Source organism: Podarcis cretensis, assembly GCF_951804945.1.
Source record: "Podarcis cretensis genome assembly, chromosome: 12".
Taxonomy (NCBI): domain Eukaryota; kingdom Metazoa; phylum Chordata; class Lepidosauria; order Squamata; family Lacertidae; genus Podarcis; species Podarcis cretensis.
This window is the reverse complement of record NC_137181.1, coordinates 8,991,707-9,011,553: the sequence shown is the minus strand read 5'-3', so window position 1 is coordinate 9,011,553 and position 19,847 is coordinate 8,991,707. Positions and strand designations below refer to the sequence as shown.

At 49.2% G+C, this 19,847-nt stretch overlaps 1 protein-coding gene across 2 annotated transcripts in view; it reads left to right on the top strand.

Moving 5' to 3' along the window:
* Positions 1–19,847, top strand: part of PLCD1 (phospholipase C delta 1) — a 67,303-nt gene that overhangs the window by 32,021 nt on the left and 15,435 nt on the right. For both annotated transcript variants that reach the window (XM_079946657.1, XM_079946656.1), the window contains exons 3-4: positions 16,766–16,994; positions 19,323–19,452. In XM_079946657.1, coding sequence (XP_079802783.1) covers positions 16,766–16,994; positions 19,323–19,452 — 359 coding nt within the window. The remainder of the gene's footprint in view (positions 1–16,765; positions 16,995–19,322; positions 19,453–19,847) is intronic.

Sequence of the window (19,847 nt, the reverse complement as noted above, 5' to 3'; positions counted from 1 at the left end):
AAAAATAAATCATGATTCACAGTCAAAGTGTAAGGATTCCAGCTCTCCTTTTCTTTAAAAGAAAGGTTTTCTTCCTCCCTCTTCAAAATAGTTCTATATTTCAAGTTGTTAGTTCCCACGGCTCTCAGGGAAAGATCACATAGGAAGCTGCCTTATATTGCATCATCAAACGAATGATCCATCTATCCCTGTATAGGGAAGTTTTGTTTTTTTTTAAGGTTTAATGTTTTATTATGTTTTTATATATGCTGGAAGCCACCCAGAGTAGCTGGGGCAACCCAGTCAGATGGGCAAAGTGCACATAATAAAATTCTTCTTCTTCTTCTTCTTCTTCTTCTTCTTCTTCTTCTTCTTCTTCTTCTTCTTCTCCTCCTCCTCCTCCTCCTCCTCCTCCTCCTCCTCCTCCTCCTCCTCTCAGTGTTATCTACACTGACTGCCAGCAGCTCTCCAAAGTTTCAGTCAGGGAATGATAATAAGGATTTATTCCATTCAGTTTTAAGCCGCATAATCTGTGCACCAGTCTTGTGATTGTGTATGCTGGAAAAGCATCTCAAAGGTATTTGTTTAATATCTGCCGCTCTCTTTACCTTGATCCATCAAAGCTCTCAGAAGCTACTGTATATCCAAAAGACTTTTTGATTACTTGGCATAAAAAACATGTTTGGAAACCTCATAGAGTTTCACATGTGTGCAGCCTCATCAAAACAGATGCATATGTTCCAACTACCAGGAACAATCTTTATTTGGCTATCCTTGGTAAATTCTCTATTTTGCTCCCATGCTTGCCTTTTACATTTTATTCATAGAAGTGGGGCCTGCAGAAAAATGTGCCTAAAGGCCCTTTAAAGCCAGTGTTACGGGGTGCCAGCCAGCCATGCCCACCTCCACGACACTCCATTGCATTCCCCCTCCCTACTAAAGATGGATTTCATTTTGTTCAGAGTCCTCAACAGCATTTTGGTGCAAATTTTGGCTAATATATTCATCTTTGTATGCAATTTTGCCTAATGAACACATTTCTACAAAGCAATTTCCCCTAATGTAATGCTATATTGTATGTTATTTTCACTAATCTATGAATTATTAGGCACATTTTCCCCAAGCATACACATTAATTGGCTGGAAAGTGACATTGCAGTGTGAATTTTGACGGATGGCTGGGTTTCAGTCATCATACTGTTTTGCAAAGTGCAAATAAAATGAACTTGTCAGGGAACTGCCATCGGAAGGACAGGTGGTGAGAAGGCTTGAGGAGAATAGGAGAGCCTCTTCTTCAGCAGAAGAGGGAACCAGTAGGGGGAGTGCGAGAGCTCCAAAGGAAAGGGAGTCGGAGGGGAGGCTCTGGGATACTTCCAGTGGGAACAGCGAGGAGGTATCAGAACAGCCCTTAAGAACTCCCACCCCCCGCCGGAAACTGTCACGCAGGGAATCCAGGAGGCGCATGTCTGTGAAACAGCTTTTATGTTGGAAACGCTTCCGCAAACGCCCACTGTCAGATACTACCAGCGACTGAGGGAGCCATGCTCAAGGGCTCCTCTCAAGGCAGGGTTTCGCTACACTGAGTGAGCTCTGAGGGATCGAGTTTCAACGCACAAGCAGCTCATTATCCCACCACAGCAATCTGACAGTCTCTGAAAGCAGCTTGTGCAAAGAGAGGCATCATGAGCAACCCAGCCGGAGCCGGAGATGGGGGAGCAGCTGCAGCCGGTCCTAGCCTGGAAGAAAGGTACAGGATGTTGGAGGTACAGTTAGCTCTGCAAACGGCGAGGTTGGAGGAGAGGAGGGCTCATGATGCAGAAAAGGGGAAAGCCGCCCAGCTCTCGAGGAAAGTGCCAGGACTGGTGCAGAAGTTTGGGGGTGATCCCAGGAATTATCAAGCCTTCAGGACTGAGATGCAATATGCCCTCAATCTGCAGTTTGATGATTTTCCTGATGAGGATTCGAGGGTTGCTTTTGTGATTGGGCATCTCGAAGGCCCGGCCAGAGATTGGGTGAGACCACTAATGGCAGCCAATAATGAACCCCTAAGGGACACAAGGAAGTTTTTTCGCGCCATGGATCTGATGTTTTCCAGCGAGATTGAGCAGGGAGTGGCGCGCAGGCAGTTAATGGCGTGTAAACAAGGGAACCGATCTGTCCGTGAGTACTGGACTGAGTTCACCATGTTGATCCATAAATTAGGATGGGATTTGTCAGCGGAACCGATACAAATGCTGTTCGAAGAAGGACTATCTTCGGCAGTGAAAGACGAACTTTCCCGGGGGCCCAGGGCGGAGTCTATGGACCTTCTGACTAAATCAGCGCTGGCCATAGGCTCACGCCAGGAGGCCAGAGCCTTGGAGAAGCGGGAAGGGAAAGGGGAGCGTTGGAGGGATTTCCGCATTCCAGAGATGCCAGAGCAGCCTTCTCTGCCAGCAGAGCCGATGGAAATCGGAACAGCGCGCGCGCGCGCAATTTCAAACCCCAGTGAAGGGCGGAAGAAGGAGGGAAAAGGCGCCAAGGAATGTTTTCTCTGCCAACAGCCAGGTCATTTTGCCAGAGTTTGTCCGCAAAGAAAGGAATGGCAAGGAATGGCGGGAGCTGTTGGGGAGGAGGGAGAAGGAGCTAAGGAGCAAGTAAAAGCCAACGCCTGGCTGCCACCGACGGGGCACAGCAGCCAGGCCAAGGAACAGTAAATGTGCCCACGCCAGAACCCCCAAGACCAGCTCTTGTAATAGAGGTATTGCTGGAGCTGGCAAACGGACACCCACTAAAAGTGAAGGCGTTACTAGACTCAGGCAGCTCCTGCAACTTTATGAGTAAGGAGTTTGCAGCCGCCCATCAGATACAAACCATTCCTTTAAAAAATCCCCTGCAGGTGACCACGATTGATGGGAGGGCGCTGTTGGGGGGAGAAGTAGACCAGCAAACTGTCCCCATGACAATGAGGGTGGCAAGACACACAGAACGGATAGCGTTTAATATAGCCACGTTGGGAGGAGCGCCCATCATTTTGGGGATGAGCTGGCTAGCGCTGCATGATCCGCTTGTGGGATGGCACCAGAGAGTGGTTTCCTTTGGGTCAGCACATTGTATGGGACACTGCACAGAAAGAGGGGGCCAAGTAGGGACTCAGGCCACGTTAGCAAATATAGAAGCAATGGAACAAGGTAGGGTACCACGACAATATGCAGATTTTGCCGACGTCTTCAGCGAAAGGGAAGCAGGTAAACTACCCCCGCACAGACCCTTTGACTGCCAAATCAACTTACTTCCAGGGGCGCAATTGCCAGTGGGCAAGGTGTATGCAATGTCTGACAGAGAAATGCAGGAGCTAAGGGAGTTTATTGACAAAAACCTCAAGCGTGGGTTCATCAGGGAGTCACGAGCGGTGGGGGGTAGTCCAGTGTTCTTTGTAGACAAAAAAAACTCGGACAAACCGAGATTAATTGTGGATTTCAGGGCCCTAAACGCAGTGTCCGAACCCGTGAGCTTCCCTATGCCCAGAATCGATGACATTCTGACCCGGGTGAGAAAAGGGAAGATTTTTACCAAGCTGGACCTGAGGGGGGCGTATAACCTGATACGTATGAGAAAGGGAGATGAGTGGAAAACCACTATGTTCACCCCCTTGGGGGCATTTGAGTACTGCGTTATGCCCTTCGGCCTCCAGGCGGGTTCCGCAGTATTTCAATCATTCATGAATCACGTACTAGGACCATTGCTGTACAAGAACTGCGCTGCGTTCTTGGACGATGTACTGGTGTACTCGGAGGATGAAGAGCAGCATGTGCGAGATGTGCGAGAAGTACTGAGCAAACTGCAAGAAAACCAGCTGTGGGTGAAACTGGAGAAGTGTCAGTTCCACACCAGGGAGGTGGAATTCCTTGGGTACCGGTTGTCGGACAAGGGGCTGGCCATGGATCCTAGCAAGGTGCAAGCGGTGCTGGAATGGAGGCCACCGAAAACTAAGAAAGATGTGCAGAGGTTTTTGGGGTTCGGAAACTTCTATCGGAAGTTCATCAAGAACTTCGCCCATTTAACAGCCCCCATCACGGATTGTCTCAGCAGTAAGAAGAAATTTGTCTGGACGGAAGAAGCGCAGCGAGCTTTCGAAAGTTTAAAGAGGGCGTTTGCTTCGGAAGAACAACTCTTACACGTGGATCTGCAGCAGCCGATGAGGGTGGAAACCGACGCGTCTGACAGAGCGGTGGGGGCCGTGCTTCTGCAGCCAGGAGCGAATACGTCGGAATGGAGGCCGTGTGCCTTCTTCTCGAGGAAATTGAACAAGTCTGAGAGGAATTATACAGTGTACGACAGAGAATTACTCGCTGTCCACGAAGCGTTCAAGAGATGGAGACACCTGTTGATTGGAGCGCAACACAAGGTTCAAGTGCGGACAGACCACAAAAATCTAGAATACTGGAGGACAGCCCGAGTGTTGAACCAGAGACAAGTAAGATGGGCGCAAGAGTTCTCCAAGTTCAATTTTGAGATTCGCTACGTGCCAGGGGCTGAGAATGTCAGGGCGGACGCTCTCTCCAGAAAACCTGAGTACTTGGAGGGGGAAGGAGGGGCGGAAGAAAGACATATCATCTCAGAGGACCACTGGGTTTGTGGGGCGGCATTGGTGGGGCAAAGAGAACTGGTAGAGGGTATTGAAAACGATGAATATGCCCAAGAGAAACTTAGGGAACTCAGGGAGACAGGTGAGAACGCAGGGGGGTTTGAGGAAAAGAACGGAAAACTATATTACAAAGGGGCGCTCTACATACCAGGTGGGGAACTAAGAGGGCGGGTGCTTAAGCAGTTGCATGACAGCCCCACGGCGGGGCACTTCGGGCAGCACAAAACCATGTGGTTGGTTACCAGGGAGTTTTGGTGGCCCAAGGTGCGGGAGGACGTGCGGGAGTATGTCAGGGGATGCGACAGGTGCCAAAGAGCAAAGGGAGAGAGGTTGGCGCCAGCGGGGTTATTAGAACCCTTACCCACCCCAGAAAGGCCATGGGAGATGGTATCCATAGACTTCATGACCGATCTACCGAGATCCAAAGGGAAAACCGCGGTCATGGTGGTGGTAGATCTACTAACTAAGATGTGCCACTTTATAGCTTGTTCACATGCAGTGACAGCGGAAGAAACCGCAAGGTTGTTTGTGGAGCACATTTTTAGGTTGCATGGCGCCCCCTTGAGGGTTTTGAGCGACAGAGGAAAACAATTTACTTCTAGGTTCTGGAGGAAACTAATGAGCATGTTGCATGTGGAGGTAAGTTTTTCCACCGCCAGACACCCAGAAACAAATGGGCAAGCAGAAAGGGCAAACGGGGTTTTGCAACAATATCTGAGGTGTTATGTAAAGGACAGAGAAACGGATTGGGTGGACTGGTTACCTCTGGCAGAATTTGCCTACAACAACGCGGAGAACGTGTCCACAGGGATGAGTCCCTTTCTAGCCAATTATGGGAGTCATCCTCGGGCGTTTCCAGGAGAGGGCGGGGGAAGGTGGAGTGTACCTGCAGCGGAAAATTTTGTTGAAGAGATGGAAGCGATCCACCGTCAGCTCCAACTCAACTTAGAGAAAGCCAAAGAAGAATATAAGAAGCAAGCTGACAGAAATAGGAGGGAAGGCGAAACCATAAGGGTGGGTAACCGGGTGTGGCTATCCACCCAAGGACTGCCGTTCAAGGGAGGGTGTAAGAAATTGAGACCCAAACGGTTGGGACCCTTTGAGGTCATACAGCAGGTGAACCCAGTAGCATTCAAACTCCGATTGCCCAGTCACATGAAATTGCATCCAGTATTTCACAGGTCATTACTGTCGCCATACAGAGAGGGGTGTGAGTGGGGGGAACATGAGAGGGAGGTCACCCGGACACCCGTCATAGAAGAGAGAGAACGCAACATGGATGTGGCAGGGATCATTGATTCCAGGTGGAAAGGGAATCAGGTGGAATACTTGGTAGAATGGGAGGGGGAGGAAGAGTCAGAAAACGCATGGGTACCGGCAGAGGAAGTCAAAGACGAGATTTTAATAGAAACGTTTCATCGGCGTTTCCCAAGTAAACCACAACCAGTGGCAAGGTTTAGGAGGGAACACTTCGGGACTACAGATGAGGAAGGGGAATTTGAAGGGTTCCCAGAGTCGGAAGTGGAGGTGGAAACAGATTCCGACGAAGAAGAGGAAGAGGGGGAAAGAGGCGGTAGGCAGTGGTTAGAAGTGTTTGAATCCTCGGAGGATGAGGGGAGTTCCTTCCAGGGATTTCCGTCCTCGCCGCCAGTAAGAAAAGAGGCGGGAGGGGGTGAAGGGGGCCCTGGGGGGGAGGTGGATGTCAGGGAACTGCCATCGGAAGGACAGGTGGTGAGAAGGCTTGAGGAGAATAGGAGAGCCTCTTCTTCAGCAGAAGAGGGAACCAGTAGGGGGAGTGCGAGAGCTCCAAAGGAAAGGGAGTCGGAGGGGAGGCTCTGGGATACTTCCAGTGGGAACAGCGAGGAGGTATCAGAACAGCCCTTAAGAACTCCCACCCCCCGCCGGAAACTGTCACGCAGGGAATCCAGGAGGCGCATGTCTGTGAAACAGCTTTTATGTTGGAAACGCTTCCGCAAACGCCCACTGTCAGATACTACCAGCGACTGAGGGAGCCATGCTCAAGGGCTCCTCTCAAGGCAGGGTTTCGCTACACTGAGTGAGCTCTGAGGGATCGAGTTTCAACGCACAAGCAGCTCATTATCCCACCACAGAACTGAATCAAGTTCCTCCCCTATCCCTTTCCCCCACCCATTTCCCCATTTTTGCACTCTCCATATCTGCTTAATTGCCTCCACAGTTTCCTTGCTAACTTTCTTGATAGATTCCCAATTGACTTCCTTTTTTAAAAAACGAAAGTGAACAACCTGGGTCTCCTGCTGAGGGCAGAATGATTATGAAGATGAACTAGTAAACATTCAATGTCCTGCCCCAAATGAACTTAATTCACCTTTTGTTTACTTGGCAATTATGGGAACTACTTTCAGGTGTCATTCAGCTTTTTTTCTTTTAACTTGTTTAGTGAGCTTTGTTCAACCAAACTAATTCATGCCAGGCACTGGGAGGCATTGTGGATCCTGCAGTGAGCAGGAGGGGTTGGGCTGGAAAACCTCTTAAGGTCCCTTCCAGCTCTGTGTGTCTGCAGTGAGGGTGTCATTGGCGAGGAGGTATAGCAATGCAAAGTTGCCCTTGGGATGGTACAAGTTTTCATCCGGGAAGTGCTGGAGAGCAGGAGGACGCCTAAAGAATGATTTTCACACTTGACAGGATAAGGAAAATGCCGGGCACAAAATCAGCCTGATTAAAGCTGTGCAGAATGTCCTGGCTAGCTTGGCGGGAGCAGCAGCCCAGTTTAATTCGTTAGATGCAGAGAAAACAATGGATTATGTCTGGCTGCTGTTTTTTTATCATACCCAGGAATCCGCAGTGTGTGTGTTGAGTTAAGGGCGCACTGGAAATAGCCAGAGGTCGGTTACAGGGTATCTGGCAGGGCCTGGCGGCGAGAGGGGTCAGGGTGATCAGGCTGGGAGATCTGACTTGGGCAAAAGACGAGTTGGACCCTTTTGTGTACACCACACAAAGCTGTGTGGGTGTCCTGCCCTGTGCGGACAGGGAGCAGCAACAGCCTTTCCCCGTGGCACTGCCAGGTAGCTCCCCTGCCGACGTTTGCACAAAAAGGGGCCACTGCAAAAATGCAGGGCAAGTCTAACACTCCATCCCAGGCAAAATACGTCAAACCAAAGCCCCAGGAAGTAGCTTCTCTGCCCTGGTGCCCTTCTGGAGACTTCTTATCTGCACCGACAGACTGTCACTATCATAGTGGATGAAAGGTTTCTTTCGTAGGAAAACTTTTGGTGTGTTTTTTTAATAAAGAAAAAGCTCTTATCCAGTTTGCTTCTCGATTCCTCCGTCCGCTTGCTGAGGAAGTGGCTGAGAGAGATTAATTTGTGGGCTGGATAACAGCTCTGAGGTTTGAGCTATCTGTGTCGCCATTGAAATGGCAGACCTAACAGATACCTCTGAATGGGAAAGCGATTGTGGGGATGGGCTGTCCATTGAAATAACACCCACAGGCTTTCTAGTTTTCAGTGTGTTCTTATCAGTGCCGCCACATCCATTAACGGGGGAACAGAGACGTTAAGTGGCTCTCTTCAAATCAGGACTGCGGAGGTGGGAAAGTATTTGGCGTTCGTAACGTCTCACGCGCAAGAATAAAATCTGTTTTTAGGCAAACGGCCTGCCCCACATCTGAAATTTATCGTAATCGATGTGACCCCTGTTTAAGTTTTACTTTGCTTTAAAGAACAACTGTCACAACAATTGTAAGAATGCAAGAAGTGGCTAGGGACGTGGGTGGCGCTGTGGGTTAAACCACAGAGCCTAGGACTTGACGATCAAAAGGTTGGCGGTTCGAATCCCCTCAACGGGGTGAGCTCCTGTTGGTTGGTCCCTGCTCCTGCCCACCTAGCAGTTCGAAAGCACGTCAAAGTGCAAGTAGATAAATAGGTACCGCTCCGGCGGGAAGGTAAATGGCGTTTCTGTGCGCTGCTCTGGTTCGCCAGAAGCGGCTTAGTTATGCTGGCCACATGACCTGGAAGCTGTATGCCGGCTCCCTTGGCCAATAAAGCGAGATGAGTGCCGCAACCCCAGAGTTGGCCACGACTGGACCTATTGGTCAGGGGTCCCTTTACCTTTACAGTGGTACCTCAGGTTCAGTACTTAATTCGTTCCGAAGGTCTGTTCTTAACCTAAAACTGTTCTTAAGGTGAAGCACCACTTTAGCTAATGGGGCCTCCTGCTGCCGCCGTGCCACCGGAGCATGATTTCTGTTCTCATCCTGAAGCAAAGTTCTTAACCCGAGGTAATATTTCTGGGTTAGCAGAGTCTGTAACCTGAAGCGTATGTAACCTGAAGCGTATGTAACCCGAGGTACCACTTTACCTTTACGAAGTTGCTACCGGACCCAACAGCCAGGCTCTTGGGTTCTTATGTACCGGTAACCTGGGCGTTGATAGAACTTTGGCCCAAAACTTTGTGAGAACCTTTGAGCAGGCTTCTTGTTCGTTTCTGCGGGGAAATGTTTTTCTGCTTGGGATGTCTGCAGAGTGCAAAGCGGCCCTTGCTTCCAGAAGTGAAGGTGTCTGGGAGAGCAGCCATCAGCCATTCTTCGCTCAGCGCTTGACAACTCTTGTTTCCCCAAAACCATTTGCTGATGGAAGCATGTTATGCCAAGCTCAAGTGATCTGTGAATGCAGGACCCGTCTGCCTGCTGAGCTTTCTGATCGCTGACATTTATCAACGCCACTCAGTCCTGCCTAGCAAAGCCTTTCTCTATTTCAAATGCCACCCTGCCATGACAATGTCTATTAGCTGTTTCCACTGCCGGATCAAATTCAGAGGGGGGTGGGAAACTCAATAGCTGGAGCAAGAACAGAAATATCATTGCCGGGAGGGAGCCAGCAGTAAATCACACTGTACAAGGTAGAGTTAACTCTTCATTAGCAAGAACAGGATCTGCACAGACTTGGTGGAGTGTCTGGCCCAATGAGCACAGGAACTCATCCTTTGTAGGTCTTGCCCCATGGATCAGTTGCTGAGACTAGAGATTCTCGCCTCCCCACAGCTGGCTATGTCTCTACCTTTCCCCAAGCAATCTGACACTGTGCCTGTGTGCCTGTCTTTGCTGTTCCCTCTTCATGCCTCTTCTGGTTCTGGGAGATCAGGGGAGAGGGGAGCTTGCTTGTCGCAGTAGGAGGAGGAGACACCTGTGAGTCGTCACCAGCCAAACTCATCTCTTCTTCCTCTTGGCCTCCTTCTCTCCTGCTTCAGCTTCTGCCTCTGATTCTGCTTCTCTCTGCCCCAGACTCTCCCTGCTCACTAAACCCTGTTACCTCTTCAGCTTCCGACACTTCCTCCATCCCGTCTTCTTCCTCTTCTCCCTCTGACCACTCATCATCGTCCCACCACCAATCCCTGGGCTCTGAACCTTCTTCATTGAGGGTTCCCCAGCAGATCCCTCCCACTGTTCCTCCGTGTCCAGGCAGTCCATGACAGACAGAACTGCTCAGTATCTACAGTATAAATGTCTATAAGTGCACAAGGATGGTGGCTGGCTGCAGCAAAGGCTGGTGGATTAGGATGAATGGGGCATTGCTCCACCAACCTCAGCCAGCCCCCACTTGCCCACCTTCTTCCTTGCAACCAATCTAAGGGGCTGAAAGTCGCTGTCAGCTTCCTCTTTCCTGAGTCTCACTGTTGCCCTTATGGAACTCAGCAGGGAAGAAGAGGATGGGGAGAGAACTAGGATTAGTTGTCTCCACCTAGCGTAGGCTCAGGCTCCGCCCAGCATTCACTCTGGCTCCACCTACCAGAGTAAGCCCCGCCCCTGCGAGTTCCAGATTGACAGGCCTGCGAATCGGAAGGTCACTTGTTCCCTGTAAAGTGGGGCAGGTGTGTGCGAGTGTGGTTTAAACCACAAAAGGGGCAAATAGGTAGTTAAACATGGAACCCCTCTTCCCAGGGAACTCTGGGAATCGTAGCTCTGTGAGGGGAATAGAGGCTGTCCCTTCAGCACCCTTTCATTCTCCAAACCTTTATTAGGCATTATTACAGTTGTACTTTGGTTCTCAAACAGAATGCGTTCCGGGAGTCTGTTTGACTTCCGGAACTGTTCGAAAACCAAGATACAGCTTCTGATTGGCTACAGGAGCGACTAGTTTCTCTAGTTTCCGGGATTTAGAGAAGACCAGATTTTTTGTCTTCTCCTAATTTATAGAGAGTTTGTTAATTTCGCAGTAAGAAACCAAGGAGAGTAAAAGACAATTCAAACCTCCTATCCTTCTCAGTGATAAAAAGGTCGCATCATCCACATACAGTAAAAGTGGGACTGGGTTTTGGTCGATATGGGGAGCATGTGATTCTGTCTTTTTTTGGATGTGCTCTGGAAGATCTGATCCAAAATATATCAGAGAGAAAGGGGGCAAGAAACCTTCAGCACTCTTCACAAACTACGTTTCCCAGGATGCTTTGGGAGAAGCCAAGTGGTGTGACACTGCTTTAAATGTAGAAGCCAGATATGGCCTCAGAAAGGTCCAATGGGTATTTTCCCTTTGCCCTTATATGCCAGCCTTTCTCAGCTTGGTGACCTTCATATGTTTCAGACTACAACTCCCATCAGGCTGGGGCTGATGGGAGTTGTAGCCCAAAACATCTGAAGGGCACCAGGTTGGGAAAGACTGACTGGGGGTGAAGCCAGCCCCTTTCCAATCCAGGGAGGTCAGAGGAACACCAGAACTGGTGGTTTCCCCTCACTGAATCTTTTCACACAGAAGGATGACTGATAAGGGTCTCCCTTTAGGCTATACAAGTTGCCTGTGGAGAAAAGATCCTTTTGCGGTTTCTATCTCATCTCAGCTGCCCACATATATCTTAGGAGTCATTGTAGGCCTGTGGTTTAGTGAGATAATGCGCTGTAGTCTTATCTCCCTCGCTGCAGCTGGCTGTTACAAATCATGATGTGATTTTGGAGGGGCATTGTTACTTTGGTCTCACGAACAAATGCTTCATACCAGTGGCGTAGCGTGGGTTATCAGCACCCGGGGCAAGGCAAGTAATTTGCGCCCCCTAACCCGTGGATTTGCGCCCCCTAACCCGTGGATTTCCCTAACCCCCAGATGTTGCGCCCGGTGCGGCCGGCCCCCCCTGCACCCCCCACGCTACGCCACTGCTTCATACGTCTCGCTAAAGCGTGGGATTCACTGCTGAGAGGTGTGGTGATAAAAGAAAGTACTTCTTTGTGCAGCACACAATTAAACTCTGGAGCCGCTGGCTCCCTCGGGAGGCAGCAAGGGCCACCAATTTGGAAGTCTTTAAAAAGTGGATTCGACAAATTCATGGAGAAGAAGGCTAAAATTGCTCTCAGCTAGATTGGTCTTAACTAGGGCCAGGGCCTTTTCAGTACTGGCCCTGACTTGGTGTAACACTCTGTCACAAAAGACTAAGGCCCTGGGGACGTGACATCTTTCTGCAGGGCCTGCAAGACAGAGCTGTTCCGCCTGGCCTTTGGTTTGGACTCAGTCTGACCCTTATGTTTCCCTCCCCTTATGGTTTTGATCTATGGCCTACTATTAAAATGAGGCTGCATTTTAAATTGCATTTTAACCCATATTTTAATTTTTTTCTTTTCTTTTCTCTCCCCCCCCCCATTATGTTTTTATTGTAATTTTACTGGTGTTAGCCACCCTGAGCCCGGCTGTGGCTGGGGAGGGCGGGGTATTAATAATAATAATAATAATAATAATAATAATAATGGTGGAGGCAGTAAAGCTTATGTATCCCAGCTGCTAGAAACCACAGGAGTGGAGAGTGCTCTTATGCTCATGTCCAGCTATGGGACTTAACAATCGGCCATTTGTTTGGAAAATTCAAAATCAGGATGCTAGGTAGGCCATTGGTCTGATGTAGCAGGGGTTTTTTCCCCCCACCTACATGTGCAAATTTTGTGCCAATGTTGCAGCTGGCGAGGGAGCGGGATAAGGGCCCCTCTTTGCACATTTTGTAGTGTAGCAGGAACCCCCCCACCCCAATCATTCTGTTTGTACAAACTTCACACACACTCACACTCACACACTACATACGCTATGCTTCTGTTATAAATTCATAGAAAATCAACCATACATTGGATTTGCACTGTTCCACTTTTATTTTACTCCATGAAGGAAGGACTACAAAATGGGGCAGGTTTGATACAGGGCAGCCATAATCCCTTCAGCATCCCAGCACATACACAGGTGCCTTGCCCAGTTGCTATGCCAACCCTGATGGTCCCAGACAGAAGACAATCAAGATCACAAAGAACCTGCATATGGGAGTGGATTCAGCATGGACTGAAACAAAGGACACTGATCAGATCTTCCCTCAGGGGGCAGGAAACTGCAAACTCCCCTTTGTCTCCTGGAAGTTCCTGGAAGTGATTCATGGGGAGGGGGGAAAGGAGGAACCAGCCAGGTGACAAGACACTCAAGTTACCACCACAACTCCTCCCTCAGCCCCTCCTTTCTGTAATGTATGCCTCCCTCAACCCCTCCTTTCTGTAATGTATGCATGATGTTTCTGGGGGTGGGCTAGACCTAGAGGAGGGGAATTTCAAAAGTTTTTATAAGACCTTGCACACTATTCTTCTGGGTCTTTCCTCTCTCCTGCACGTGAGGGGAATACCCTGTTGCAACAGTTCAATAAAGGCCAAGCCTACAGGCTGCTGTTTTGCTCCAAGTTATCCTGGTTGGTGTCTTTGTTTTGTCCAAGGGAGCCCTCGGATTTTTCCTGTAACAGTTGGAATCTGCCTTACATCCGGTGAGACTAATTGTCCACCTAGCCCAACATTGCCTACTCCCAACTGGCAGCGACTCTTCACGGCCTCAGGCAGAAGTCTTTCCCGTCACCAGGGGCGAAGGGAGGTGGGTGTGGGGTGTGTGGTCCACCCTGGGTGTCACCCTGATGAGGTTGACAAAATAGCGGGTGGCACTCACTGCAGGGCCTGCAGCACGCCCAAGCTGTGTGTCTTGGGTGCCCGCAGGCTCCGCGCTGTCTGCCTGCTGCCTCCCCCTCAGCTGTTGGGCAGCTGAGGCCCCTTGGCACACCTTGTCCCTAAGGGTGCCACACACCCCATGCCATCCCTCCCTAAGTCCACCGCATGCCCCGTCTCATCCCTATGGGCATCGTGCCCCCATCCCTAGGGGTGCTGTGTGCCCTGTACTGTCCTTATGGGCACCTCTGGGTGCTGTGCCCCACCGCCGTCCCTATGGGTGGTTCGCCCCAGGTGCCCGAGAGGCTTCCTTTGCCAGTGCCCATCACCTTTGTACATGACCTCTCTCGCAGGAGATGCCAGGATTCGAACCTGTGACTTCTGTGCACAAAGCATGTGCTCAATCAGCAAGCTATGATTTCCCTCCAAAAGAGATCCTTTCGCTGAAGGGTGAAGAAGGGCATGTGTGATTGTCCTCACACTAAAGCAGGCTTCCTCATCCTCGACCCTCCAGATGTTTTTGGCCTACAACTCCCATGATCCCTAGCTAGCAGGACTAGTGGTCAGGGATGCGGGGAATTGTAGTCTCAAAACATCTGGAGGGCCGAGGTTGAGGAAGCCTGCACTAAAGCTTTCATCCTACACGGGGCTAGCTCAGGCTGTGTACATGTTACTGCTCACTCTGACTCCAGTCTGTTCCTGCTGCTGGTGTTTGAAGCCGAGCACATACGACGTTCGCCGTATGCGTGCTGAAGGCGCTTGAGAAATACGACTGTTTGATTTGTTTTCGCTCAAACCAGCTTCCGATGCAAATCTGAGGTAGGCTGAGCTGAGGTGTGTACACTTGGGACCGCTGTTGCACATGCCCAGATGACAACTCCATGGAATAGGAGTTGTGGGGTTGCAGGTGCAGGGAAAGAAATCAGCTACTGCACAATGGGTGATGACACCCTTGCCTCTTCTCTGGCATTTACAGCAACGTAAAAGCAATGTGGGACACGGGTGGCGCTGTGGTATGATCGGGCTTGCTGATCAGAAGGTCGGCAGTTCGAATCCCCGCGACAGGGTGAGCTCCCGTTTTTCAGTCCCAGCTCCTACCAACCTAGCAGTTCGAAAGCACGTCAAAAGTGCAAGTAGATAAATAGGTACCTCTCCAGCGGGAAGGTAAACGGCATTTCCGTGTGCTGCTCTGGTTCGCCAGAAGCAGCTTAGTCATGCTGGCCACATGACCCGGCAAAACTGTCTGCGGACAAACGCCGGCTCCCTCGGCCTATAGAGCGAGATGAACGTGCAACCCCAGAGTCGTCTGCAACTGGGCCTAACGGTCAGGGGTACCTTTACCTTTAAAAGCACGACTTGAAAACCAGGGGCAAGGGGAATGATTTTGCTGCATTTTAAGCCTCTAATGCTTACCTATCCCTAGTCGTTTTGTACCACGTTGCTTGTGCTAGACAGTTAATCCCCTTTCTCTGAAATGTCTTCTTGCGACTCACAGCTCTAGGAACCACAGTGTGCGTCTCACATGTGTCCCACGCTCCTAGCTCATATGAGAAGCAGAAGTGTGAAAACAGGTCTATAGGGAGCCGTTCTCTGCTTCCTTGTGGGAACACATGTCGGCTTGTTTTCAAACTGCAATGAGGAACTCAAACCGGTTCCAGACGCTCGCTGTTTTGCAGGTTGGGGACTCCGTGGCGCACCAGTGGCTTCAGTTCACGCAATTAAAGTGGGTTTCGTCCTCTGAAAAGCCCCCTTTTTGTGGCAAGGAAAGTGAGGCGAAAGTGCGAGTTAACAATTGCTTTACAGGCAATTGTATAACCGCCTTACAAACAAATCAGAATGACTGATTAATAAATAACCGGTCCATTCCACGCAACTTGTTCCCCCAGCATTCATCTTGATTTGTTTGCACAAAGTTTTCAGGGAGGTTAGATGACATTCATTCTGATTTGTAGGAAGGGAGGTTGTGCCAAGCAAACGTTATCCTCAACTTTCTTGTGCATTTCCCATCATTTTCCCATCACCGTTGGATGGCAAGTGTGTTTTTAACCCTACAGCTGTGGTGCAATGGGTCACTGTGTCTGGCTATTAACCAGAAGGTTAGTGGTTTGAGCCCAATGAATGGGGATACTCAATCAATCAATCTTTTTATTCGACCGTCAGTCAGAGAAAAGAATACAAATACATTTGTCAATACACAGTTAAAACATCCAAGAAGATTTTAGAGCCTAGCCAGCACTAAAAGGGCTAAACAGATAGCCCCATGTCAATACAATCAATTATGGTCTTGCGACGCTTAAAGGCTAAAAAAAGAAATTTGGCTACCAAGAAAGGTATAGCTCTAGTGACATTATTCAGCAAGTATAAAACCTGGTTTTCTCCGGGTAGGAAACTAAGTTGACATAGGAGTGGGTCTATAAAGTTTTGTCTAAGCTCTGCATAAGAAGGGCAAGTCAAGAGAATGTGTTCGGTGGACTCAACCACACCAATAGCACAGTGACAGGTTCTCTGGGCGTATGGTACTCCCCTGTACCTTCCCCACAATATCGCAGAGTCAAGGACATTTAATCTAGCCGCTGTAAGAAGTCTGCGGTATTCCACATAGTGGATTTCTGCAAGGTAGGGGGCTGGTATGGTCCGAAAATGGGGATACTCTGTATCTTTTGTTTAGTCCCTTACATCTCCTTTTACTTTTTCTTCTTCTTTTGGTCTTCATAGAAAGATGCTAGAACCTTTTTAGGGACGCGGGTGGCGCTGTGGGTTAAACCACAGAGCCTAGGACTTGACGATCAGAAGGTCGGCGGTTCGAACCCCCGCAATGGGGTGAGCTCCCGTTGCTCGCTCCCAGCTCCTGCCCACCTAGCAGTTCGAAAGCACGTCAAAGTGCAAGTAGATAAATAGGTACCGCTCTGGTGGGAAGGTAAACGGCGTTTCCGTGCGCTGCTCTGGTTCGCCAGAAGCGGCTTAGTCATGCTGGCCACATGACCCAGAAGCTGTATGCCGGCTCCCTCGGCCAATAAAGCAAGATGAGCACCGCAACCCCAGAGTCGTCCGCGACTGGACCTAATGGTCAGGGGTACCTTTAGAACCTTTTTAAAAAGCAGGTACTCTGGTTAAGACGCTGTGGGAAAAGAGCGAATCGGAGCGCTGGATATGTTGCTTGGTTCCTCTGCAAAATGCAGATAATGCTGGGATCTTCACTCTCTCTTGATAATAAAAAAGCGACCTGTTTGTTCCTGCAGTTTCCATCGAGGATATCCAAGACGTCAGGGCAGGCCACAGGACGGAAGGGATGGAAAGATACTGCAAGGATGTACCCGAGGATCGCTGCTTTTCCATCATCTTCAAAGACCACAGGAAGAACCTGGACCTCATAGCTGGCTCTGAAGCCGATGCCAATCACTGGGTGGCAGGCCTGGCCAAGATCATCACCAAGAGCAACTCCATGAGCCAGCGGCAGAAATTACAACAGTATCCTTTTGTTTCGTTCCAGAATTGTTATCAGTAGTATGCATTTATATCCAGTTGTAAGCTGAGGGCCCCATTCCGAAAAGGCGACCTTTTTGGAGGGGGCAGGGACACACCTGCTGCTGGTGGGTGGGGCCAGGAACAAAATGGACGGAGCATCACATGCAAATGCTCCCTTTGTACAGAAGACAAGTTTCTACAGTCACACAACCCTCTGTGGCCTCCATCAGGGAAGCAAGAGGAGTTTTCAGAGTCCAAGGAGACATTGTGGCCAGGCATGAACACTCAAGGATGGTGTGAGGCAGGGCAAGTAGGGGGTGTGGCCTGAGGAGAGTAGTAGTAGTAGTAATTTATTACTCTGGGCTGTTCCCAACAGAATATTGAAAACACGATAAAGCGTCAAACAGTAAAAACCTTCTGATACAAGGCTGCCTTCAGATGTTGTCTAAAAGTCAGATACAGTGGTACCTCAGGTTAAGTACTTAACCTGCATTCCGGAGGTCCGTACTTAACCTGAAACTGTTCTTAACCTGAAGCACCACTTTAGCTAATGGGGCCTCCTGCTGCTGCTGCACTGCCGGAGCACGATTTCTGTTCTCATCCTGAAGCAAAGTTCTTAACCTGAAGCACTATTTTTGGGTTAGTGGAGTCTCTAACCTGAAACGTATGTAACCCGAGGTACCACTGTAGTTGTTTATTTCCTTGACATCTGATGGGAGGGCATTCAGCAGGGTGGGTGCCACCACTGAGAAGGCCCTCTGCCTGGTTCCCTGTAGCCTCACTTCTCGCAGTGAGGGAACCGCCAGAAGGCCCTCAGTGCTGGACCTCAGTGTCTGGGCAGAACAATGGGGGTGGAGATGCTCCTTCAGGTATACTGAAGGCCAGACAGAGATATTCTGAGGGCTGCTCCTGGGCCTGAGGTTCCCCACTCCTCTTCTAAAGTGACAGACTCCACCACCGGGTTGAGAACCAGCCATTATGTTTGCTAAATCAGTGCCCCCAAGGACGACATTGGTGTCTGGAGAAAGCCCTTTCTTAACAGAGTGAAAACGTGTCCCTATTTGGGTATGGTTAAGCAGCGGAGATAGACACAGCCCATTTGATGGGGCATAATTACCAGCATGCAGCGATCATGCCTTCTGATTTGGGCCGTTTTCTTGGAAAACCCTGGCTTCTCACAGACAAGCATGAGTTTGACGCTGCTTTTGAAGTTCCAGCTTGGACCTCTAAATTTAGATATTCGTCGGCCAGGGGTTTGATCCAGTTCAAACATTTTGAAAGCCAACTGCCTTTTTGAGCCGAGGCTTGGCTGAGGTCAACTCCCGCTGACTCTGTTTAGCGCAAGTCAGAGGTTTTCCTTGAAGCTGCAATTACCTGTATTATAATTAGCTGGGCATTTTAATATTTGGGTAAGCTTGGGGAAAGATTAGTAGTCTGTTTGAAATGTGCTGCAAGCACTGATTCACAACACTGCTCCATCTGTGTGTGTACGCACACACGTCTGAGTGTGTGTCATTGCAACTTTTAAATGCCTTCCTCCAGTGCATTTAGCATGCTGAATATTGCGTTGCAAACGTCTCACATGCACCATTAATATAAATCAGGGATGAGGAACCCTTTATAGATCAAGGGCCACATTCGCTTCTGGAGGCCACATTCTATTGGTGAGCAGTACCAGAGGCAAAAAAAAAACGGGCAGAGTACAGCGGTACCTCAGTTTAAGAACAGTCCTGTTTACGAACGATTCAGTTTATGAACTCCGCAAAACCGGAAGTAGTGTCCCAGTTTGCGAACTTTACCTCGGTCTAAGAATGGAATCCGAATGGTGGAAGGGCACTGGCGGTGGGAGGCCTCATTAGGGAAAGTGCGCCTCGGTTTAAGAATGGTTTCGGTTTAAGAACGGACTTCCGGAACGAATTAAATTCATAAACCAAGGTACCACTGTAATGGATGAAAAATTTAACTTGTACAATGGTACCTCGGGTTACATACGCTTCAAGTTACATATGCTTCAGGTTACAGACTCCACTAACCCAGAAATAGTACCTCAGGTTAAGAACTTTGCTTCAGGATGAGAACAGAAATAGTGCAGCGGCGGCACAGCGGCAGCAGGAGGGCCCATTAGCTAAAGTGGTGCTCCAGGTTAAGAACAGTTTCAGGTTAAGAACGGACCTCCGGAACGAATTAAGTACTTAACCTGAGGTACCACTGTATTTTGAAACCAGAGCCACCTGCTTTCACACACATTCGCCCCCCAAAAGCTTAGGGTGTAATATTGGGAGAGGAGGTTTTTTTTAAAAAATGTAGATCCCTTAACAAGTGACTGAACAGCTGGATCCACGCTTGCTTGCGGAAGGCAGATAAGAACAAAGACAACAAGATGAGCTTTAAAGAGCTCAAGAACTTCATGAAGGAAGTCAACATACAAGTCGATGACAACTATGCCCGGAATATCTTTGAGGTAAGGAGAATTTAATTTGCCCACTTGCAAGCCTATTTTGTTATGAGGCAGTGGTGTTTCATGAAACGGTATGGTCCCGATCCTATGGATATTCTCTGGAAGGAAGCCTGATGGGTTCCAGTGGGACCTCCTCTTGAGTAAAGCATATGGAAAGGGTAGGATTTGCACTCATTAGACACGTATGTGTATTCCTGACTCTCAGAATTTTGTAGGAGGGATTCAGTTGAATATTGGAAATTTTGGGTTGCATAATTAAAGCGGGTTAAAGCACACCGAATAGCAATGGAGCAGAAATTCAGTTTTGTTCACGTTTAAAGCCAAACCTACTGAATTCTTTCTAGAAAAACATACAAACCGAATTGACACAGCTGGCCTTCAAAATTCACACTTGTCTG